This window comes from Drosophila gunungcola (assembly GCF_025200985.1).
Source record: "Drosophila gunungcola strain Sukarami chromosome X unlocalized genomic scaffold, Dgunungcola_SK_2 000039F, whole genome shotgun sequence".
Lineage (NCBI taxonomy): Eukaryota > Metazoa > Arthropoda > Insecta > Diptera > Drosophilidae > Drosophila > Drosophila gunungcola.
In genome coordinates this window covers 564,261-589,289 of record NW_026453190.1, presented here as the reverse complement: position 1 = coordinate 589,289, position 25,029 = coordinate 564,261, and the positions used below count along the sequence as shown (strand labels likewise).

The 25,029-nt window shown below is 44.3% G+C and overlaps 5 protein-coding genes across 7 annotated transcripts; 4 read left to right on the top strand and 1 right to left on the bottom strand.

The window, feature by feature from the left end:
• Positions 1-510: 510 nt before the first annotated feature.
• LOC128260810 (uncharacterized) lies at positions 511-3,361 on the top strand. The gene is made up of 2 exons (XM_052994057.1): positions 511-1,350; positions 2,275-3,361. Exons 1-2 carry the CDS (start codon positions 511-513, stop codon positions 3,295-3,297), a joined length of 1,863 nt encoding a protein of 620 aa, XP_052850017.1. The 3' UTR covers positions 3,298-3,361.
• Positions 3,362-5,006: 1,645 nt separating this feature from the next.
• Positions 5,007-7,675, top strand: LOC128260767 (uncharacterized). The gene is made up of 2 exons (XM_052994001.1): positions 5,007-5,362; positions 6,229-7,675. The coding sequence occupies exons 1-2, from the start codon at positions 5,007-5,009 to the stop codon at positions 7,673-7,675; spliced, it is 1,803 nt and encodes a 600-aa protein (XP_052849961.1).
• A 590-nt stretch (positions 7,676-8,265) lies between these two features.
• Positions 8,266-11,117, bottom strand: LOC128260809 (glutamate receptor ionotropic, NMDA 3B). The gene is made up of 2 exons (XM_052994056.1): positions 10,138-11,117; positions 8,266-9,342 (listed from the first exon to the last, which is right to left on the bottom strand). Exons 1-2 carry the CDS (start codon positions 10,990-10,992, stop codon positions 8,317-8,319), a joined length of 1,881 nt encoding a protein of 626 aa, XP_052850016.1. The 5' UTR covers positions 10,993-11,117; the 3' UTR covers positions 8,266-8,316.
• A 2,154-nt stretch (positions 11,118-13,271) lies between these two features.
• On the top strand, positions 13,272-20,990 carry LOC128260792 (defective chorion protein, FC125 isoform). 3 transcript variants are annotated; one of them, XM_052994031.1, is made up of 5 exons: positions 13,313-13,833; positions 14,833-17,203; positions 17,261-17,532; positions 17,728-17,840; positions 20,225-20,990. In XM_052994031.1, exons 1-5 carry the CDS (start codon positions 13,669-13,671, stop codon positions 20,937-20,939), a joined length of 3,636 nt encoding a protein of 1,211 aa, XP_052849991.1. In that variant the 5' UTR covers positions 13,313-13,668; the 3' UTR covers positions 20,940-20,990. The 3 variants fall into 3 exon arrangements, 2 of the variants coding, with proteins under 2 accessions (XP_052849989.1, XP_052849991.1); XR_008268183.1 differs by having other exon boundaries at positions 13,314-13,833; positions 17,714-17,840; positions 20,225-20,260; XM_052994029.1 differs by lacking the exon at positions 20,225-20,990 and having other exon boundaries at positions 13,272-13,833; positions 17,728-19,774.
• Positions 20,991-21,773: 783 nt separating this feature from the next.
• On the top strand, positions 21,774-24,343 carry LOC128260766 (uncharacterized). Its single transcript, XM_052994000.1, has 2 exons — positions 21,774-22,598; positions 23,213-24,343. Exons 1-2 carry the CDS (start codon positions 21,774-21,776, stop codon positions 24,341-24,343), a joined length of 1,956 nt encoding a protein of 651 aa, XP_052849960.1.
• The last annotated feature ends 686 nt before the right edge of the window (positions 24,344-25,029 follow it).

Here is a 25,029-nt window from a genome sequence, read left to right as displayed (position 1 = left end):
ATTAACAGTAAAACTAAACTTTAATTTTTGTATGCATTTTTTATAAGTTTTAACATATTGCAATAAATGCCATTGGATGGATCATTTTATATTGAAATTAAGTTCATCGATCAAAAAACCAAAGCTAAGTTGGCTTTTTTTTAGTTGCTTAGAAACACCAGTAGTTCCCTTCGTCACTACTTGGACGGCCATCCACAGAAATTTCTAATTATTCTTACATTTTTACGAATAACAAATATTTAATTTGATTTCAACCGACTGTTTATCTATGGTTTTAAAACTTTAGGAAATACTAAAAGTCAATTAAATTTTTTTTTGTGTTCCTTAAAACGGTATTGACCTTATTTTTCCGTGTTATAGAACCCATTCAGCCACTTAGTATGACAACCATTAATCATGAAACTTTTCGGCGCAATTAACCGGCGGGTCACACAAAACTCTGGGGTGATTCAGGGCACAGAACCTGATCGTGACTTGGAGCAGCGTCATTGGAGTCCGTGTCCCGGCGGGATGAACATCAGCGCACTGCTCAACTCGTACTACGACCTGTCCGGGGAGCAGATGAACCACATCAACGAGTTCGTGGCCCGGGCCCTGCTCCACGTGGTGCACCACTTCATCCTCAGTGTGACCCCATCGCTGGTGTTGACCCTCTGCTGCCGGAGCAATCACACGTGCAACTTCTACAACGAGATGATGAGCACCCTGTTCCGGCAATGGGGATTGGCCCCGGTGCAGATCGTGAATGTGGAGCGGGGTGTGCCATGGCATCCGGTTCCGGGTCGTCGCCACTTCAATGTCATCTTCACGGACTCCTTTGCCGCCTTCGAGGAAATCCGGATGGAGTACTATGCCCGGGAGTACAACTACAACGAGCACTACTTCATATTCCTGCAGGCGCGGGATCGTCTGTTGCTGGGCGAGATGAGGCTGATCTTCGACTACTGCTGGCGCTACCAGTTGATCCACTGCAGCATTCAGGTGCAGAAGTCCAACGGGGACGTCCTGTTCTACAGTTACTATCCCTTCGGGGAGCGGGGATGCTCTGACCTGGAGCCGCAGCTGATCAATCGCTACAATGGCAGCATGCTGGTGGAGCCGGAGCTATTCCCCCGCAAGCTGGCCAACTTCTACGGCTGTCCCCTGCGATGTGCCCTGTGGAATGAGCCGCCCTTTCTGGTCCTCCATGAGAATGAGAAAGAGAAAGGAGATGGCGGCCCGGAGGAGCACGTTCTGGTCGTGGGCGGTGGCTACGAGGGTCGTCTGCTCCTGGCACTCGCCGAGAAGATGAACTTCACCATCGCCGTGCGCCAAGTGCATGCGAATGTCAGGAACCAGGCCTTGGAGTTGGTGAGTTCTTTAATCGATCTGCAATAGAAATACGCATAATACATCAGACTTTTCTCAGAAATTAAAAATAAGATGTATTCCAAATAAAGCAGCATTTTTTATTAAAATAAACACAGCAATTTATAAAATGGATTTAAATTAGCTTTAATTTACTAGACTGAAGTGTCTTATATTTTTGTATTTTTCAAAACCTATAAAAAACAACCAAACTCACAAGACAATTGATTGATTTCTATAATCAGTCTGCATTAGAAATATGAAAGATGGAGGTTTTTAAAATTTTGTCTTCCAAATTAAGATCGTTGTATGCCAAATTAAGTAATTTTAAACTTATTATTTGAGTGTATGTTTATCATTCCAAAAATGGAAAACTTGTCATTTTAGATTTAAACATTTGACTTGATTCAATTTGTTAAACCGGAATATATTTTGTATTTATGTTGTATATATACAAAATATAATTTTAACTGTGGAAAAATCAAAGCAAGAAAATGGTGAGCTCTTTAATTCGATTAATTAGTCTGCATTAAAAATATGAAAAATTATAGATAAAAAAACATTCATACATTTTAGTATGAATTGTAAAATGTATAATAGTGATTTTTTTGTTGAATAAATTTTAGAAAGACCTATGACAGTCGACTAAAATTTGAAAATTAAAATTATTTTAAATTTTTTATTAGACTATTTTTATTAATTAATACAAATATTTTAATATTAAATCCGGCAATACACATTGTATTTAATACTATGAGATAATCTTTAAGTAAAATATTAAATATACACTTTCGAATTCAATAGTCAGGTACTAATTTTTAATATTCCCTTTTTTTTCATCAGTGTAGCTAATAGGATCGAGTCTTGACCCATAGGGGTATAAAAATAAAACGAAGCCAAATCTTGATCTAAAGTTTAATTTTGCAGCTGCAACGTGGCGAGGCGGACCTCACTCTGGGCGGGATCCGGCAGACGGTGGGCAGGAGTCTGGTGGCCACTTCGACGCACAACTACCACCAGACGCGCGAGGTCTTCGGGGTGCTGGCCTCCAACTACGAGCTGAGCTCCTTCGACATCCTGCTGTACCCGTACCGCCTGCAGATCTGGCTGGGCATCTTTGGCGTGGTGGCCCTGTCCGCCCTCCTCCAGCTGGCGGTGGACAGGCTGCTCAGGGAGCGTCTGGGATCGCGGTCGTGGCTCCAACTGGAGCTCATCTTCGTGGGCATGCCACTGCTGGAGGCACCCCGATCGCAGACCGCTCGTCTCTACTGCCTGACGCTGATGATGTACACCTTGATAATCCGGACAATCTACCAGGGACTGCTGTACCATCTGATCCGCACCCAGCAGCTCAATCGATGGCCACAGACGATCGAGTCGCTGGTGCAGCGCAACTACACGGTGGTGCTGACGCCCATTGTCCAGGAGGTGCTGAACGAGATTGCCAGTGTGGAGCACATGCGGTTCCGGCTGCTGGAGGCCACCTCCGAGCTGGATCCGCTCTACTTCCTGGAGGCGAACCATCGGCTGCGGCACCATGTGACCGCCTCCGCCCTGGACATCTTCATCCACTTCAATCGCCTGAGTGCGGACAAGATTCACCAGAGGGGTGGCGGTGGGCAGGACGGTGCAGGAGCCTACTTCGAAATCGTGCCCGAGGACATCATCAACATGCAGCTGACCATGTACCTGGCCAAGCACTCCTTCCTCATCGACCAGCTCAACGAGGAGATCATGTGGATGCGGTCGGTGGGTCTCCTGTCCGTATGGGCCAGATGGGAGCTCTTCGAGAGCTATCTGCGCAACGAGCAGAGCTATCAGATCCTGGGCATCATGGAGCTGTATGCCATATTTTTAGTGGTCATGGTGGGTCTGATCCTTGGCCTGATCGTCTTTATCCTGGAACTCGCCTCTCGGCGGTCGCGTTTCTTGAGGAAACTTTTTTCGTAGCACCTGGCGAGAAGAGTTTCCTAATGTGTAGCAATATATTAATTAAGATTACGCAATAAAATGCTTTTCCCACAAATCATTAAGAGCATTAAGCATTAAAAAATCCAATAAATCAATACATATTATTTTAAAACCGTTTCTTAATATGTATACATATAGTTCTATATTAACTAAGAGTACGCAATAAAATACTTTTTTTTACAAATTTGTATTATCATAAAGCCATTAAAAATCCCATAAAACAATTCATATTATTTTTAAAGTCATAAAGAAATCATATTTATTTTATTTGAGCTGGCTTGAAATTGTTTTAATTTTTATAGAATTTATTTGTCTAACTTTTTCCCATTTGGAAAAAGTTAATAAATAAAAATCCTTGTTTTGAATTTGTGCCAAACATGTGTTTTCTATTTCGTTTTTCTACTATTATTATAAGGTATAGACAAACATTTTGTGTTAATTGAAAATATTATTTCTTAATATTATATTTAGTTTAGTACACTGAAAAATATGGCCAAGGCTTAAGGGAAAAAACATTTTGAAAGGTTAAAACGCTTCACACAAATTAATTATCACTGGCACATTTCAAAATGTTTTGTTTTTTATTAACAATTTTTTTATTTAAAATTGAGGCTTAATTTTGGTATATCCCAAGAATAAATATTTTACTAACTTACTTAAGTTTCAAATATAAATTTTTGTACGACTTTTTTTTATTTATAAAATTAAAGGAATACTTTTTTCTAAGTGTGGGTGACTTTCAGAAACCTTGTGGTTTCGATGGGGGCCAGGACATTATCCAGCTATTTGTAAACCTCGCCCATGCGACATGGCGTTTGCATGAACCTGACACCGACGGGGTGTTCCCGACCCTCCAACACCCACCGCCATACACCGCCCACCACCCACCACCCACTCCACCCACAGGTGTGTGTGTCTGTGCCTCTGATGGTGTTAATTTATGGTTATGCGCCCCATGCATAATACTGACACCAAAACCTGTCACGCACACGACGCCGGAACGGTGGGTCATGTGGGTGGTTGGGTGGATGGGTGGATGGGTGGTTGGGTGGTGTTTGGATGGTGGTCAGAGGGTGCTCGCCTGTACGCAGCAATTAGTTTAAGTGATGAACACGGATTTGTTAATGCATTACCTGTACAGGCACAGTACTGCAATTAATTTGAATCGCATGGGTTAAGGTTTTTGTGAGATTCGAATAACTGATTTGAAGTGCCGCTGGGAAATCCCTCGGCTTTACCTTGTAAATAAACATAGTAAGTAATGGTGAAAGTTTGACTTCACTTTCATTGCTTTGAGGTAACACAATTTGTTTGTTGGAAGTCTATAGAAATAAAAACTTAAGAGCGTATTTTCCTAATTAACATCGCTTTTAAAATGGAAATCTCCAATTATTAAAAGCTAAATTTGATAATTTGTTTGAGGGGACTCTAACTTTATATATATATATTATTAAAATGATTTCTTACACTAGACTCATAATAATATACAAATGTTAAAATAATTTTCTGCCACTGGGTTTTGGTTAAAAATACGTTTAAGACCCACTGTGTACATTGCAGGTTTTTAAAAATTGATAGTGCACTGAAAGAGCCACAAAATCCCTTACCAAAACCAATTCGGTCCCTTGGACCGCGAAACCTAAATCAAATAAATTTGCAAAAATGTTGCAAATGTCTCACAATTCGCCATGGAACTTCGGTGTGCGGTGTCAGTGCTCCTGGCACTTCTTGGCTATTTTCGAGTGCAGGCCATTTTGTGGCCAGACCAGAATCCTTTGGAGGAGCACCTGGCCACTGAGATCTCAGCCACTCTGCAAAAGATCTTCACCAATAGCTTTGCGCTCAATAATTTCAGCGTCTTCATTAGCACCGCTTACGAAAAAATGGACAGGGATCGGGTGAACCTGGTCCATCTAGTCCTGGATCGCAGTTTAATGCGTCCGAATTGTCCAGTGCCCGTAGTGCTGGATTCCCGAATGAACCGGAAGATCGTCACCCAATTCGGCAACCAGTTGCTCTTCGTTCAAAACGCCGAACAGGCCAAGTAAGTTGGAATAATAATTCTTTTTAATATTGAATTTATAAGGCTGATTTTACTATCGTCATTGATATTAGGATTAGCAAAAGACATTTTTTAATGGTGTTATCTTAGCTTGAATAGAGATTTTCTTTATAAAATAAATGATATGTATGATATTTTTCAAAATTTCAATATCTTCGGAAATATTACTAACAAAAAACATACACTTGAAAGTTATAATGGATTTTTGCATATTATTTTTAAACGAAAAATGGTTTATATAAAATCAGTTGGCCCTTTGTTTCAAAAAACTCTTTAACTTATTAAAAATAAATAATGATTATTTAGATAGACAAAGGATAGAATTTGTAGATTGAATTTGATACCACATTGTGAACTTTGTAAAGTATTTATTTAGACTTATCTTAATTTCAAATTACACTATGACACTAAATTGGAACTATATTTTTATTTTATATAAGAATACAATGCTCTGGCCAAAATGATAACTAAAATTTCGAAGACATAAATCCATTTTTAAACTTTGATGTCAAGTTCAAATTCAGCACATCGAAATCTCTTGGAAATTATTAAGAATTTATTTAATTTATTTATTTACTATCCTAGTGCGACAAGGTTAAGCTTATATTTATTGCACTAGTCAAAATGGGTTGAAAATATTAGAATTTTGTTTGATGACTTAAGATCTATCTTAATCTAACAAAATTGATCTTATATTATATATATTTATTAATAGGTGTTAATATTAATATGTTGCATTGATCTCTCTGTTATAACTAAATTTAATTATTTTTATTTGTTTTAGATACTTTTATTTATTATACAAATTTGTAATTACCCATTACCCATGTTTTTTTTTTTCAATTTAGGGCCCTAGCCAATGGCTTGGAGAAAAACCATTTGTGCATTGTGGTATTGCTTTCATTCCTGTCCGATTCGGAGCAACGTTCCATAATGTCCACCATTTTCGCATATTTCCTGCAAGAGCGCTACAACATAAACGTAGTGATCCTGGTGCCCAGTTTGCAGGGAGTCCGGGGATTCAATGTCCTGCCGTATACCGCCGAAAGTTGCAAGAGCACGGAACCGGTGGAAATCGATTTGAAGGACTCCCACATACGAGATCTCTATCCGGAGCGGTTGAAGAATCTGCATGGCTGTCCCCTTAGCGTCATTGTGTGGGACATACCGCCCTATATGACTGTGCATTGGGAGCGAAGCGATCCCCTGACCATGCTAGAGGGATTGGACGGCAGGCTGCTGAGGATCCTGGCCCGTAAGATGAACTTTACGCTGAAGTTGATCCCAAATGAACCGGCTGGACTGATTGGTGGTTCCAGCTATATGAATGGCACCTTCACGGGTGCCTATAAAATGCTCCGCGAGCGGAGGGCCAATATGACCATTGGGTGTGCCGCCTGTACGACAGAGAGATCCGCCTATTTGGCAGTCACTGTGCCCTACAGTCAATTGTCCTACATACTAGTGATGCCGGCCAGAGGTGGCTATAGCATCTACGAAGTAATGTTGTTTCCCTTCAAGGGATATACCTGGTTATTCCTGGGATCTGTTCTCTGCCTTCATAGGATTCTGCGTAGATGCTGGTTAGTGCCGGCTCCTGTTATCGCTGGCTGGATGCTCTGGATCTTTGTCATTCGCGCCAGTTACGAGGCTTCTGTTTTTAATTTCATACACAACTCACCGGTGAAGCCATCACCTCGTACATTTGAGAACACATTGAGTGGAGGCTACCGTTTTATCACCGATCACGCCACCTATCGGATGACCTTGAAACTACCGGCTTTCGAGGGGAAAACCGCAATATCCCCGGGTCAACCGGTGGATGTTTTCCATGCCCTTTTGAAGGCACCATGGAAAACGGGAGCCTTCACAAGTCGCTCATTTCTGGCCGAACACTTGGTCAAACATAGAAACCATCGGAACAAGTTGGTGATTCTGGCCGAGAAGATCGTCGACAATATGATTTGCATGTACTTTCCCTATGACTCCTACTTCGCCTGGGAGATCAGTCATCTGCTCTTCAAAATGCGCAGCTTTGGCCTGTTCCAGCACCATTCGGAGATCCTCGCCTGGAGCAGCATGCCCACCACCACGGATGCCCCGGATCCCAGATCGGCGCGATATGGTCAACATGAGGATGCTGCCACGGGATTCGCCAAGTCCATGGGCTTCGTCCTGGCGGCCTTCAACTGCCTGATGGCAGCCCTCGGCGTTTCCATTCTCGTTTTTGGGCTAGAGCACCTCAGTCACACACACCGCTGGCCGAGATTGACCTGGCTAATGGAGAGAATTTGATGATAATTTTTTTTACTTTTATTTTATTTTCTTATTTTAATGTTAAATGTGTTATTTAAAAAGGAAAGGCATTTTGTTCTGCCGTCAGCCTTGAAACAAATCATAACATTTTGAACAGAGAAAAATAATATTATATCCAATTTGTACAGAAAATTCGATTTTTACCAATAAAATCTCTATAAAACAACCAAAAATCATGTTTTTTACAGAGGTTTTTTTTTTTGTTTGAAAATTTCTTCTTTCCGCATAGTTTGGCAATAAAAGAGTTGGTATTTTTTTGAAGAATTTTAATTTACTGAAATTTTTATGGTAACAATATTGTATGTTTTAAATACACATCAATTGGTTTTATTTGTTGCGATTTTAAAATTTTATTTTAAACTAGCTGTTTAATTTTTTTATGAAATTTCGCTTAACGTAGCCCAAAATCATTTAATTTTAGTAGTTTAGTTCAAAGTGCATTTTGCGAAATTAACTTTTTACGGTTTTTAAATTTAAAAAAATAGTTCGCGAATGTAGAAGGCTATTGATACAAAGAAAACGATTTTTGAGAAATATAAATGATCTACATTTGGTTTCAATTCGTTTTATTCTGTGGGTATATTCAACAATTAAGTTTATGTATTACTTTGAAAACTAGCTTATGCCGTGAATCGATTGATTGCGTTTAAGGTCCTGCGCAGTCGCGGATGTCTCCTGCTAAACATCTCCAGGACAAAGACGAGGATGGCAAGCAGCTGCAGCATGCCACAGCAGAGAAAGATCCCGCCCAGTCGCCAGAGGGTCAGAGCTCTTGGCTCCACGTTACGCTTCTTGGCCAGCCTCTCGATCCTGTCCAGATACATGCGGCGATAGCGGTAGACAATGCCCGAGGACATCATGGCCATCAGCAGGCGATCGAAGCGCTTCTTCAGGTAGGAATGGGGTCGCATGTAGATGGTCATGGGGACGGTCATCAGGGGCACGGGCAGGGTGGTCAGGTGCCTGGCATTTGGCCCAGAGCGGTAGTCGAACTGGAAGACCGTGGGCTGCAGCACCGGCACCGCTATGCCCGGATCGTCCTCGTCCCGCATGCGGTACAGTGCGTCCTCGAGCGTGGGGATCACCCGCACATGGCTGCTGGGCATCGAGTCGCGGAAGACGGTCTGCAGGGCGGGCAGCATGTGGAACTCGTAGCCCTGGGCTAGCACCTCGGAGACAGACCTCAGCGGGGAACGAACCTCCAAATCCTGCAGCAGCAGGAACAACTGACCCGAGTAAGCAGCCCGAAGGACCAGGGTTTGCAGCAGCCACAGAAGCAGCAGGTAACGGGCAAAGTTCCTGCGGGGACTGAAGAGCGCCAGGCCGCCCACCAGGATGTTCCACATGTCCAGGCATGGCCATCGGTTGTGCCTGCCCAGCACCAAGTTTCGCAGTCGTCCCGGCACCGCACGCATCCTCAGCAGGGCGATGAGCGCGAGGCCCAGGAACAGGCTGACCACCACGCACGACCAGATGATGTGGCGAAAGGGGCGGGTCAGTCGCTGCATGGGCGTCATCGATCCACCGCCCGGAACTATCAGCAGAATTGGAAAACTTATGTAGGATATGCTGGGCAGCATCAGCTCCGAACGGGCCTTGTTGTACATGAAGCACACGAACGTCACATTTGCCTCGCCATCGACCATCTGAAAGGGATCACCATGCGTATACTCAATTAAGGGGGGTAGCATTACGTATGCGACCAGTGAACAGTGAGTGCGGGCAGTACAACAGGAAGTTGCTTGTTAAAAATAAAAAAAATACATATATATAAAATAAACTTATTATATTTTTTTGTACAACCCTCGGTTAAGGAAAAATGTTACATTTTCAAAATTTTCCTTTACATTTTTAATGTGTGCAAAAATAATAAAATAATTTGCTTATAATTTGATAATGACTTTCTTGTTAAGGTTGTAATGTTGAAAATCCTCTTTTTTGAGCTAATAGATTTACATTGCATTACATTTCTCTTGCCATTTTTTATATGTGACAAAATATAAAGTAATATGTTTAAATCCGATTATGACCTTCTATTTAGCTTTGAAATGCTATAAGTTCTAGCTAGAAAATGTGCTTTACACTTGCTTTAATATTCCTTGCCTTTTTAATGTGTTAAAAAAAATCAAAAATATAATAAAAATCTGATTATCACTTCTTATTCAATTTGTGATGTTATAAATCGTTTTTTTTTTTTTGTTTTACACTCGCTTGAGCTGTATTTTTAATATCTGTAAGACCAAAAATTGTTTGTTTCTCTGTTTTTGATTTTTTTTTGCTTTGGTTACAAAATTTGAAATACGTTCGTCTCAGAATACTACATTTTATAACTTATCGAGGCATTTTGCTATGATAGATAGCCCTTACAAAAAAAAAAAAATAAATAATTAAAGTGCAGAACAAATCGAAAACTATTAATAACAAAATGTGGGTTTTCTTACCATTTTGAGAATGCCCGTGAAATTTCCATCTGGCAGGATTTGGCCGCGGTCCTTGTCCTGCCGCTCCACCAATTCAAAGGTGAAGTTCATCCGTTCGGCGAGGCTGCGGAAGATCATGCCCTCGATGCCGCCCATAATCCTGCCCCCCTTGACCCTCACATCATCCTCGATGAACACAAAGGGCCGTTGCTCGAAGGTGACCACCACCAGAGGGCAGCCATGCATATTGGCCAGTTTGCTGGGGAAGAGCGGCTTGTTGAGTCCGAGTCCCGTCGCCGGCGGTGGCATGTTTTGAAAGGCGGTATAGTACACCGGCAGCGAGGACTGACAGCGATGCGGTCCATAGGGATAGTAGGTGTACAGCTGGACCGTGCCCTCTCGGTGGAGGAACACATTCACGTTCAGCACATACATGTTGAGCAGTCGCCGGAACATGATCTGCACCGCGTTCATGGGTCGATCCTCCTTCCCCGTATAGACCACCACAAAGTAGCCGTTCCGTTTGTACGAACTGCCCGGCTGACTGAGGTACATCTCCAGTCGGAAGTACGATAGCAGGCTGTCCAGGAACCAAATGGCCATTGGTCTGCCCGTCACTCCACTCGGCGGTGGCAGGTCCTTATTGTTTCCCGTGCTCTCCACGTGCTCGTCCTCCAGCACGAATTGGATTCGGCCCGTGCCCGAGGATCGGACCAGGGCCTCATCGATCAGGTCGTTGTGGAGGCCACGATTCTCCGCACTGGTGGCGAATTGGACCACCGCCAGTGGAGTGCTGCTGCCCCTTCCGTAAAAATTATCGATGGCCCAGACCAGGGCGTAAACGAGGCTCACGTTGTGCACACCGCTCGGCAACATGACGATCCACCAGTGGCTCCTTGCCAACTGAGGTCCTGCCCGGTCCCAACCATCCTATTACATGATGGGCTACTACACTGAAAATACACAAAGTACACAGCCACACAAATCTACTTTTCAGTGATTGAAAGGAATTAAATGTTTATTAATTAGTATTAATGGCTATTAAATATATTTAATAAAACAATCTTGACCTTAGAAGTTTCAAGAACAATTCTTTGACAACTTTGTAACATATCATAGCAAAAATATTAAAAATTTTGTTATATTCCAATAAAATTAAATATAAATAAAGTGTAATAACTATAAAATATATTTGATTAAAAATAGCTGAGTAAAGAATCTTTCAAAAGCTACAAATCATTAAACATCATTAAAAAATTGGATTTTAATTAATTAGTTATCGATTGTATGCCTTTTAAATGTAATCCGTAAATGTAACAGTGGCTATAAATAAAAAAGAAAAAACCGATTGTTAAATTTTAATAATGTTTATAAAAAATATATTTGTTTTCAGTGAGCTAGCTCGTTACTATTATCCAAGCAGGAATCACTTAACTGACGGGTTAAATTGCGTGCTAAAAGCTATATCTGCGGCATCTGGAAATGCAAATGCACCATAAATTAACTTAAATATATAATATTTAATAATCTATATATGCAACCGCTGGTTATTGCTTTGTCATTTTTGTGTAAGTATAAAAAGGTTATATACGTAGGCTACAAAAAATATTTTTTGGAAAAATTTGATTAGCTCGTCAATTTACAGAACAAAATTTTTTAGCACCTTTGCACGGCGCTTTTTGGCGAGTCAGAAATATTTTTCGAGCAGTTCGAGGGTAATTAAATAAAAACAAAATCACATTTTTATATGCAGAAAATAATACAATATGAAACCGGATTTTTAAATAAAAATATAATTTATAACATAATTTTCTATTTGGAGAAGTTCCAAAGTCAAATGTATACCATTTTAGGAAACTATACTTTTTAATTAAAATATATTTCAATGCTAAGACTGGCTTTTAAATAATTGATGGATTATGGATTACATTTTTTAAAATAAAACACTAAATAATCATGAATTTAAATAAATAATACATGACCTACATGACCTTGTGATTTTCGGACCACGTGTGCCATGCTTAAGGCTATGGTTATTTTAATAATTTAAGAAAATTAATGTTTTTTTTTTAATTAACTTTTAATTGGTCTGCTTACGCAATATAGCCGCAATAATCGTGATTTAATGTAGATAGCTTTGGGCCGTGTGTAATTTTATAGTGATCAGAATCTGGTCAATCTGAATGTAAACCAAGCAAAGGTCGCTGTACCGAGTTGAAGAAATGCACTTGCTCTTACTTTTAGCACTTTTCGCTGACCTCTGCATAACCACCCGCTGCGATGACAAAAACTTTGTTTTTCGTGTCGCTACAAGCTGCACCACCGCTGACCTCAGCAAACCTCGTGGTGGTGGTGGTGGTGGTGCTCGAAGTGGTGGTGGTGATGGTGGTGCTGTTGGTGCCGGCGGCAATTGTGGAGGTTCTGGTGACACACAAACGATCGCAAGAATTCCGGGGATCGACGCTTGAAGGGCAGGCCCACCACGACCCTCGACAGAAATCAGGGCCGGATTTGAACCAAAAAGGTATGTATTTCATAATAATATATATTTTAATAGCTTGGCAAATATTTTAGTAAATTTTCAAAGCCATTGCCTAAATTAATTCCGAGTAAGTTTAATTTCACATACTTTATTTATTTATGGAAAAAAAAAATAACAAACATATTTAATCATTTGGTGAAATTCTCATTGTCATGGGCTATATTAAAATTAAAGGAAATTTGAACCAAATTTTAAGCTTCACATACTTTTACTAAATTTTTATTTATGAATAAAAAAAAAAAGTATTAAACATACATTTTATATGAGCACTTGCTATAAAATACTATGATTATAAAGTATGGTTATTGGAAATTTAAACTAGTTTTGACTTCGAGTTGGCAAAGTTATTATATATTTTTTAATATTTACAAATTTTCAATTTTTTATTATTTTTTTAAGGAATACGTTTTGGCCAAACATTTTTTACAATATATGTGTTTTTGTTTTGTTTTTCTTATTCCAAATTGTTTGCTTTTAACAGTCTGATAATGATATTTAAAATAACCATGTGAAAATACCCTATCATACATATTTTATAGCGCTTTTGTTAACAAATTGAGTCAATGTGTGGCCCCTTACCGGCCCTGTTCTCTTTCGTCTTGTCTACTGTGCATCATTTGCGCTGATTTCGTGGAAAAAGCTGGCCGGCAGAATAGTTGGGCAAGGTTTTTTGCAGCGGTTGCAGCTGCGGCGGCTGCTGCGGTCCGAATTTTGAATTTCGATTCGGGTCACACACACGGAAACGCTGTTCTCCCCGTTTTCTCCACTGTTTCCACTTTTCCACTTTTCCACTCTTCCACTTTTCCACTCTTCTCCGGTGCGTGTGGCGGACCCGGATTCGGTACGGGTCACGAATTCGACGACGTCTGCTTTTCTGCACCGCCGACGCGGTGGCAAAAAATCTATTTGGACCACCGTCCGACGACCATCAGCAGTCAGTCGGCCAACGAGCTCCGGCGAACACCGATCATCGATCATCGATCTTGCGCAGAGTTTTGCCCAGCCATAGGATGAGATTGCACAGACTGCTGCCGCTCCTGGCGCTCCTCGGCGTCCACGTTTCTGGCCAGTGCCCAGGCCAGGCCATCGTTGGCTCCGGAATTTCTGCGCCGGATGGCGGATCAACGACCAACTTCTCCACGGACACCAGACCAAGGATTCCCAGCCAGGACGAGGTGAGTTCGTTTGTGGGACATATATAGTAGATAGTAGTATCCATGCAAGTGGTAAAAAAAGTGTTTCTAGTGTGTCAAGTTGAAGAAGGTGGAACATTAATAAAATATTGATAAATATAGATAGTAACATTTTATATAAATATCTAGCGACTTGAAGCACAAAGTTACTCAGTCGAATTTTAGCTACTGACTTGATTAATTACTAAATGACTTTAAGTTCTCCAAATAGTGAAACATAATAAATAAATATCTTATGCAAGCCTATAGCCATTTATGGAACTAAAATTACTCAGTTAACTCAGTGATTTTTAACAACTTCAATCTTGCTTAAAATATTTATATACATAAAACATTAATACGAATTTATAACTCTTTTTTAACAATATTCACAAACATTTAATCTCTGCAAGCAGAAGCCATAATTTGTTAATGAAAAAATTAAAATATCACTGAGCTTAAGTGAAAGTGTACTTTATATACCTTGTTATTTCCCATAAATTTGGTTAAGCAATAAATTATTTTATTTACTTAAATCTAAATTTGCTTAAAAAAAGTGTATCTTCAAAAGCTAACGAATTGCTATTTTCCATGTGGTTAAAGATCTTTAAAACACCTGTTAAGGAGGAACCAAAAATGTTTAAAAACGGCATACTTTACCTTTAAGGTATCTTTCCCTTCAAATATAAAGCCAGATTAGAAATCTGTGCTCTGAAATCGTTTAGAGAAGTATACTTTCATCAACGTAAAAACCTAAAGGTTTAATTTAATAGCACAGGGTAGTCGACGATTGAGGATAACTATTTCATTAGGTAATTTTACACTTATATATTAATTGATATTATTTATTAATAGATCAAGTAAAAGTTGGACCATTATTTTACTAGCTTAACTAATTTTTATGACATCTTCTGTGTAATACTCTAAATAAGAGCCATTTGAGTACACACTTAAATAAAAATGATATAAAATTTTTTTAATAAATCTAAAATTGCCTTCCAGATCCTGGGGCAGATGCCGCCCATTGCCCCCATCCGCACTGGCAGTCCGCCGGTGGACGCCTTCTACATGATATTCCCCGCCCTGAGCAGCATCTTCCGCTGGAGCAGCCTATTCCCGGCCCAATCGCTGCTGGGCGCCTTTTCGGACAACCTGCAGCCCGCGGCGGCCGCCTCCAAGGTGGTGCTGGTGCTGGCCGATGATGCGACGGCCAAGACCCGGGTGACCCGTCAGAATCCTCCGCAGCCCAATCCCTTCGGACAGATGATGAGCTGGCCGCAGGACTTCGGCTTCCGGCCGGAGAACTTTGCACTGCCCAACATTGACATGGGACCGCAGGTGGGCTCGTTTCTGGCCCAAATGCCGCCACTGCCTGGCCTCCTGGGTGCTGCGGCTCCAGTGCCAGCTGCAGCTGCAGCTGATCCTCCTGCTCCAGCTGCTGCTCCTGCGCCACCAGCTCCGCCGGCAGCAGTTGCAGCCGCCGATCCTCCAGCGGCGGATGCTCCCCAAGTGCCATTCCTTCTGGGACAATCGCTGCAGAATGCCTTCAACTCAATGACGCCGCCGAACTTTGATATGTCCACGCTGCTGAGTCAGGCCATGCCCCAGCTCCCTAATCTTGGTCAGGCCATGCCCCCGCTCCCTAATCTTGGTCAGGCCATGCCCCCGCTCCCTAATCTTGGTCAGGCCATGCCCCCGCTACCTAATCTTGGTCAGGCCATGCCCACGCTACCTCCTCTGGGTCAGGCCGCTCCTCCCACCTTGGACTTCGTGGCCCAGATGCAAAGGCAATTCTTCCCGGGAATGACACCGGTAGCTCAGGCAGCACCTGCCGCCGGCACGGATGCCCAGTCCTCGGATATTTCCGAGGTGAGGGTGCGTCCCGAGGTTGGCTACTCGCCGGAGGCGGAGATGGCCCATCAGAAGATCAAGTCGACGATGGAGAGGGAGAGGGAGAGGGAGAGGGAGCAAGAGCAAGTGCCTCTGCTCTGGTTCCGCATGCCCCACAGCACTCAGAAGGGGGATGCGACGGAAGAGAAGTCAGTGGATGATCTTCGTGTGGAGGCCAAACTGAGGGCTTTCGAGCGCCAGGTCATTGCCGAACTGAAAATGCTGCAGAAGATCGAACTGATGGCCAAGGAGATGAGGGCCAGTGCCGGTGGTGAGGCCACAGGCTACAGGCTCAACTATCCCCTGAGTCGCACTCCCGTCCACAAGATCACCCGCGCTGACATCGAGCAGGCCCTGCGGGATGACTATGTCCGCCGATTGGTCGCCAAGGAGGCGCAGCGCAAGACCAGGACTTTGGCACAGCCAGGTGGCAGAAAGGCAAGTGGCCTCAAGCGGCAGGCCAAGAACCAGGACCAGACCATGTCCAAGGAGGACATCGTCCAGATAATGGCCTATGCCTACCGCATGGCCAACGAGCAGATGGAGGGTGAGAAGGGCCAGAAGGACAAGGTGTACGCGGCCTACAGGACAACTGGACGGCAAAGTGATCCGCTTCCACCCACCCAAGAGCAGAATCCCCCGACCCACCGACGGTGGTCCGAGGATCAGGCCAAGATCCAACAAATCCCTCAGCTTCAAAATGCACCCATGCAGAGACAGATGGCCGAGGGTCCACAAATGGAGCAGCAGATGGAGCAGATGCAGATGCAGCAAAGACAATGGTCCGAGGAGCAGGCCAAGCACGCCATGATGATGCAGCAAAGGCAAATGGATCCGCAGATGATGCAGCAAAGACAGTGGTCCGAGGAGCAGGCCAGGATCCAGCAGGCTCAGCAGCAGCAGGCTCAGCCCCAGAATCCCATGATGATGCAGCAAAGACAGTGGTCAGAGGATCCCAAGGTGATGCCACAGATGCCACAGATGCAGCAGATGCAGCAGGAAAGGCAGTGGGCAGATAACCAGGCCAGGATGCAGCAGCAGCAGCAGCAGCAGCAGCAGAGCCCCATGATGCGTCAGATGGCCGAGAATCCACAAATGATGTCCCAGCAGCAGCAGCAGCAGAGACAGTGGTCCGAGGAGCAGGCCAAGATGCAGCAGGATCAGCAGATGACCCAACAACGAATGGCCCAACAGAATCCCATGATGATGCAGCAAAGACAGTGGACAGAGGAGCAGGCCAAGATGATGGAGCAGCAGCGTCAGATGGCGGAGAACCCAGCCCAAATGATCCAGCAGAATACCATGATGATGCAGCAGCCACACCAGCAGACTCCCATGATGCGACAGTGGGCGGATGAGGATGAGGCAGCCCAGAAGTGGACCGACGAGAAGGCCCAGGCTATCCAGATGCAGCAGGAGGAGCACATGGTCGGCGAAGCAGGTCCCCAGATGCCGGAGAACGAGGGCACTGCCCGGCACAAAGGTAATCTCTTCGGTGTGTTCCGTCATCCTGACTCAGTGCCGTCTATATCCCCCACAGTGGACTTCATGGGACTCGGCGGCAACAAGCGCAAGAAGTCCAAGTCGCACTCGTCGACTCCGGCGGTTATCAACTATTACTATGCGGCACCCCATCATCCGGCTGCCCCAAGCTATGGAAGCAGCTATGGCACCAGCTATGGCGGCGGTGGCCACGGATCGAATGCCTACGGTCCCGTTCAGGCCAACTCCTATCATGGTCAGGGCTATCGCACAGCCGTGGGCAACGATGAGGTCGATGAAATGCTGCGCCAGCACCAAACGATGGCCAGGGTAAGTTGAGACTCAAGTAGAACCACTAAGGACCACACCACATTGATCAGCACACACACACCGCACACACACACCGCACAGCACAGTACAGCACACACTTAACACTGGTACACGTAGAAAGTTGGCGCCATTTGATCCATTTCATACGATTCATTCGCCTTTTGCTCATGGCATTAAACAGGCGACGCATTTCAGACAATAAACCCCCAGCCATCAGGAGCAGTCGGCGGAGCGGACTCCACGCCACCGCCAACGACGACCGGAGGAGCTCCGCAGGAGCAACTGCAGCCACATCGAGTCCACAAAAGGTTAGCCATTTACCGTAGGTTGGGTAGGGGTTTGGGTGAAGTGGAGGTCACATCCAAGGGTTGCGGATGCGGCCGGTTGGAGTGCCAGTGCGGCAGGAGTTGTCGGTGTGGCAGGAGCAGATTGGCTTCAACTGGCTACTGCCAGTGCAAGGCCAGCCGCAGGAGCAGACGTAGTGCCGAGTATGGAACGCTGGAAGCCATCGACGAAGGCTCCCTCAACGAACTTCGCCGCGAATACAAGATGGGTCTGAAGGAGATCACCCTGACCCCTGACGAAGATCCCGCCGAGGCACTGATGCGCTACAATGCGGCCTCCATTCGGGAGGCCTTGGAACAGGCCAGCATGGAGCCCCTGGAAATCGGTGGAGATCAGTACGAGGACGGCACCCAGCAGGGGCCCACGGAGGAGCAATCGCAGCCAGAACCCATTACACAGCAACAGCAGCAGCAGCAGCAGCAGCAGCAGTACAACCACCAGGACTTTGTGCGTCTAACCACTTCGACGGCGGCTCCAGCTGTGACCACAACCACCACTGAGGCCACCACTCCCGCAGGCAGTGAGTCCACTTCAGAGGCACCTCCTCCAACGGAAGTTTCCACCACCGAAGTTACGGCACTCCCAAAAGTTGAGGATGTCGACATGCAACAGGACTCCATGGCCGAGAGTTCCCATGTGACCAAGTCGATATCCAAGCAGGAGGAGGAGATCCATCACCTGCACAGCATTGTGGATCAGCTGAAGGGCGAGATCCTCAAGCTGAACGACAGGTGCAACCAGTTAATGCCAAATGTGGTTACTAACAATAAGTCAGTTACGGAGAGTGAAGTTGCCAAGGCGGTGGAGAAAGTGGATCCGGAGGAGGAGCAGGCAGAAGACGAGGAGGAGACAGTCACCTCCACCACCACCACCACCGCAACCACAGAGATTCCAGGCACTAGAGGTGAATCCAAGTCCATTGTGGCCCATGCCGAAGCCAGGATAGATGGCTCCACCAATGAACTGGACCACGAGGATGATCGCAATTGGCAGCGCATTCTGGCCAATCGGGGCTACGACACGGACTACCTGACCAGAAGCCATGATCCGAATCAGAATCTGGAGCTGCCGAAGCCCTGCAACTACGAGGGCACCGGCAGTCAGGAGTACCCAGCCTATCCGGAATTCCAGGCGGACGAACCCACGGCCGATGCGACGGAGGGCAAGACCAAAAGGGCATTGAGTGTGAAACAGCAGGCACTGCTGCTCAATGCGGCCTTAAACGACAGTGGCAGTGAGTCCAGTGGTGACCCCAGCAGCACACCCACTCCATACGCGATGCGGGGAAAGTTTGTGCGGAGGAGGAGGACGCCTAGTCCGAAAACCACAAAGGACGGTGCCGTCGGTGGTTGGGTGCGATCCACTCGCCAGGCGAGAATGCCACAGCGACCCCGAAAGGTCAGCACGGTGAGCAAAAAGGTCAAGGGGTCGCAGGTCACCGCGCAGGCCAGTGTGAGTAGCAGCAAACTAGACAGCCTGGTGGATGTGCTCAAGGATCTGCTGCAATTGCAAATCCAGAAGGAGAAAAGGGCCAGTCTTGGGCAATCACAGAGCAATACCCTTTCGAAGGCACCAAAGTCCATCAAGCCCATCAAGCCCATCAAACTCGTCAAGCGAAAGAGGTTGCGTGGAAGGCAACACAAACCCATGGCCACCACTACCATCAGAAGTTTCATCCAATCGAATGCATAAGACCCTCAATCCAAACTAACTAACCCTGATCTAACTACACTCGAATTTCTCAATTTTAGGAAAAGTTCCTTTAATTAAGGAATAAGGGACTAAAGGTGGCCTTAAAGATGAGACTACCAAGTGTGTGAATGCCAAATTACCCTAAAAATATAAGGCCGAATTTAGCCAAATTGTTTGATAACTTTTACGTACACTGACAAAAACAGTTAAGTAGTTACAAAAAAAAATATCTGACTATGGAATTCAAGAATTTATATTCAATATTTAATTAAAAATTAAATAATTATATTAAATAGAACGCATATTAAGTTGCATGACTTAATATTATTTTTAAATTAATGTGGAAAATATTAGATTTAAGTTAAGTATGACTTAAATTTAAATTAAATTGTCAGATATTAAAATCAATTACGAAAATAGTCAAACTAAAAACAGCAATACGAAAAATATTTCAATTGAGCACAAAATATTTGTATTTATTACGTTTTTTTCCAGTGTGATTATGTGAATGGTAGGCTTATCTTCAAGGCCATGTTTTTGTTCTGAGTGTAACTAACCATTATCGTAAGCTAGTAGTACAATAGTAAAGTAGTAGCATGTCAACTAATCATCCTCAAACCATCCATGTCCATCTCTCATTTGCATATCCATCCAGTCCATCATCAGCACCATCTGAAACCGAATCCGAAATCGAAAGCCCACCTGCACCGGCACCAGCACCAGCACCTACACCCTCATCTGACCCCCAAGTGGGTTCCATTTTCACCTTCGATGAGGGACTGCTGCATCCGTTCATGGGCCTGCTCCCGGTGGCCAGACCCGATGATCCCTGGAACGAGAAGGCCTACGATCCGCACCATCCACTGTACACGGGCGGCGGGAGCTACGATGCCTACCTGAAGGACGGTCGCCGGCGCCGGGATACGCACATCATGGGTCAGGGGTCACAGCAGAACATCCTGACGCCCGGCATGCTGGAGAGACTGCTCCGCATCAAAATGGACTTTCAGCGCAGGTTTCCCCATCTCTACAAGGGCATGCTGAATCACCACACCAATCTGACCCGGGTGGAGGTACAGCCACCCGTTCTGGGCAAGATCTCCACGCCTGCGGCGAAGTCCAGGGCAGAGGTGGAGGACCTGGATGAGCCCGTCTTCGAACTGGGTGCCGCCGAGCGCAGCCTGTTCGAGGCCGAGGGCAGCGATCCCCTGGAGAAGGAGCCCCAAGCCGAGCCGGATGACGAGGCGGATGACCTGGACATTGAGGAGCCCAAGGAGAGCAGTGAGCCCAGGGATAGCAGCAGCAGAAAGGAACGGGAGGACAACGACATCGACTACTTCAATTTCGACGACGATGATGTTGATGATTAGACTTTTAATAATAATGCTGATAAATATAAAAATATTAAATAATAACAATGAGACGGCTTGGCTTTTTTTGTGTAAAAACTGTTTACAAATTTGGCCTGGTTTTGGTTAGAACAAATTGCGATTGCCAGCACACTTTTTTGAAACTCGTTTTTGAGATATTATCGAACATTGTCAAAAATCTTGGGATCTTCTGAAAGCATATGATTTGGGCTGCTAAAGGAGCTATAAATCTTAAAATATATTATTATTATTATTATTTTTTTTATTAATACCTAAAAAATGCTTAAATTATTTTGAGTTAACAGTTCGAAAGGACATTATATCCAAAAAATCGAATTATTTGTATTCTATTATTTTGATATTATTAATAACTAAAAAATGTTTTAATTATTTTAAGTAAACAGTGCGAAAGCACAGTGTATTTTTTGTAAGCTTTTGTAATTGGTTTTCATATTAATATTTATTTTTCCTGCTGCTAAAAGCTTAAGTTATGGCACCACTCACTATTAAAGGCTAAAGATAAATATTTCTAAGTTTTTTGGAGATGAACAAAGACACCCCTAACAAACAATATTTATTAATATATGTATTTCAACCTATTATATCAACCAAAAAGCAATATTAGTAGTTATAAACAGCACTCACATGAGATGCCTATAAGTTAATAAATCTTGATCATTAATGGGCAGCCCACTGAGGTCCCCAGGGTAATCGCCTTTAATGTGACATGATTAACGCGTTTGGCCAAAGTAATTCCACAAAAATTCCCCCGGGATGTGAAAACTCCCGGTTGAAGTGCCTACATTTCCACATTCCTTGGGCAACTCTTTCGCCATGAAGTACTGGTTATACATACTGTTTTGCTGCTCCTTGGTGACCAACACAATGGGTTCCGACTTGGATACGGAATTGGTGGATGCACTGGCTCACGTAATGGTTAACTCGCAGATGGGAACTTTCAAGACCGTGTATATCCATACCCACTCAAGTGTCCGGTCAACTGGTGGCCATTTGGAGGAGCTGCTCACCCAGTTGCTGGTGACTTTGCCGACCACTTTGCAGGCGAGGAGGCTGTTCCTCCAGCAATCCATGGAGTACAAGCCTCATGCACACGCTGTCCTGGCATTGGTGGATGATTTTCCAGCTCTTTCGGCCATTTACGAACGCATTCGAGCCACCCAGGATTTATCCTACACTCTGGTTTACATGTCCCTGCCCACGGATGCGTATGGTGAGGAGATTCAGTTGACCCTGCGGCTTCTCTGGCGCCTTAGTGTGCTGAATGTGGGCGTGGTCGTGCGTCCTCCAGGCGGTCAGCTCCTCATGGTCAGCTACTTTCCGTTCAGCGCCACCCATGGGTGCCAAGTGATCTCGGCCAATGTGGTGAATCGCTACCAATGGCCGGAGAGGCAATGGGTTAGCCAGGATTATTTTCCCGCCAAGTTGGGCAACTTCTATGGCTGTCTACTCACCTGTGCCACCTGGGAGGACATGCCCTATTTGGTTTGGCGGCGCGACGGCAGCGGATCCTTCGTCGGCATCGAGGGTGCCCTGCTCCAGTTCATGGCCGACAATCTGAACTTTAGCGTGGGTCTCTATTGGATGAACAAGGAGGAGGTGCTGTCCACTTTCGACGAGTCGGGCAGGATTTTCGACGAGGTGAGTCTAACCACATTCTGAAAATTTGAAATCACCTTAAAAAGGTGTCTAAAAGTATGCCATATACAAAATACAAAATATTATTATTTCGGAAATCCTATTGCTTTACTACAAAAAATAAACAAATTTTTATAACAAATAATTAGAAATTTATATCGTTTTACAATCAACTTATTCATATAGTTAAGTTAACATTATTTTTGGCATTTTCATTAGGATCGATATTTTTTCGAAACAAAATTGCGAATTGAACTTAAACGATAAGATATTTAAGTTTAATTGGCATTATTCCGTTTTACCGATTGAAGAAAATTCGAATTCAATATTTGTTAAATCCACTGGAAAATGTTCGTCTTGCATACTTTTTTTGAACGGTGTTTATTTTAGATTAGCATATTAAATTTTATAATAATTTATGACATTACTGAAAACGTAGTCTATAAATATGCAACAAATTATTTTGCTTCCAAAAGTTCAATAAATTTATTACGAAAGCGGAAATTCGCATTTTTAATTGCATACTTTTAGACACTTTTTGAAATTATATTAAAAACCTAGGGACTTTTCGGTGGCACCCCCTATAAGCTGTGATATTATCATCCCTATTCTTTAAGATCTTTGGCCACCATGCCGACTTCTCCCTGGGTGGCTTCCATTTCAAACCAAGTGCTGGCAGTGAGATTCCCTACTCGCAGTCCACCTACTACTTTATGAGCCACATCATGCTGGTGACCAATCTGCAGAGTGCCTACTCCGCCTACGAAAAGCTGGCCTTTCCCTTCGATCCCCTCCTGTGGCGAGCCATTTGCCTGGTCCTGATCCTGGCCTGCCTGCTCCTCCTGATGGTGGATCGATGGTGGCGTGGCCACGAGTTGCCCCGAAATTCGTACTACGAGCTGTTTGTGCTGACCATGGGTGGCAATCTGGAGGATCGATTGCTGCCGCGTGGGACTTGTGGACGCCTGGTGCTGCTCACCTGGTTGTTCGCCACCTTGGTGCTGCGGGGTGGCTACCAGTCGGGGATGTACCAGCTGCTGCGCCAGGACACCCAAAGGAATCCGCCACAGACGATCGCCGAGGTGCTGGCCCAGCGATTCACCATTCACCTGGCCGCGGTGAATGAGGCCAGGATTCTGGCCAGTCTGCCGGAGCTGCGACCCGAGCAGCTGGTACATCTCGAGGGCAGCGAGTTGCAATCCTTTCCAGCCCTGGCCCAGCAGAGTGGCTCCGCGGCGCGGGTGGCCATCCTGACCCCCTACGAGTACTTCGGCTACTTCAGGAGGGTGCATGCGATGAGCAGGAAACTGCACTTGGTGCGGGAACGCATCTACACCCAGCAGTTGGCCTTCTATGTGCGACGATACTCGCATCTGGTGGGTGTCCTGGACAAGCAGATCCAGCATGCCCATTCCCATGGCTTCCTGGAGCACTGGACGCGGCGGTATGTGAGTGCCGTGGACGCGACGGACGAGGGTGCGGCCAGGATGGCCACCACGGCGTACAGCACCCTGGACGGCATCGATGGCGATCCCCGGCTGACGGAGGCGGAGGAGCAGCCGGTGGCCCCCGGTCGCCGCAATGTGCTCTCCATGCGCGAACTGGCCGCCCTCTTTTGGCTCATCCTCTGGGCGAATCTCGGTGCGGTGCTGGTCTTCTTCGCGGAAGTGCTGCTACCCAGAATAAAACGTGGCAAAAGGATAACACAAATACCCACAAGGATAACAAATTTATCAAATAGTGAATGAAAACCTTCATCGGTGAAGGTCTAACATACTTATTTGCATTGTTATATTGGATTTTTCCTTATTTTTGGCTCATATCATGTATTCCTTAAGTATGTTTCAAGTTAAGATACAAGGATGTTATTGAGTGTATTCATTTCAGTCCTAAAATATATATCAAATATTAAATACAAATAAAAATATAATACATATTAGTTTGCAGCAAAGCGCTAAGTAGTCTAATACCCAGGAAAATTTCAGATTTTAGTTTATTGCAAAGAGGGTTTAGGGATGAGATCAAAGGCTATAACAAATATGTATTGTTATTTGAATATAGTTCGGTTTTTGGTAAATTAATAAAATAAATATATAATACCAATTAGTAACAACAAATTGCTAAGATAGTGTAAAAGTAATAAACATTTAATTTTCAATCCGAAGAAAAATAATACTCTTAATTCCTTAAGATTATTGGTTTTAACGACCATTCTGATAGAATTGTGCTGATTACTCGGTCTGGAGGTGTCACGTTTCTTTTGCAGGGCGGCATAAATAATGCCGGATTTATTTGCGGGCCAGGCGTTTTAATTAAATTACTTCATAATCCACAGAATCGGCGGGAGTCACTTCCACTCCCACTCCCACATCCACTTCCATCCAACCTCTCCATCCACAAGAAAGGACATCCCCTCCACCTGCAAGGAGGATGG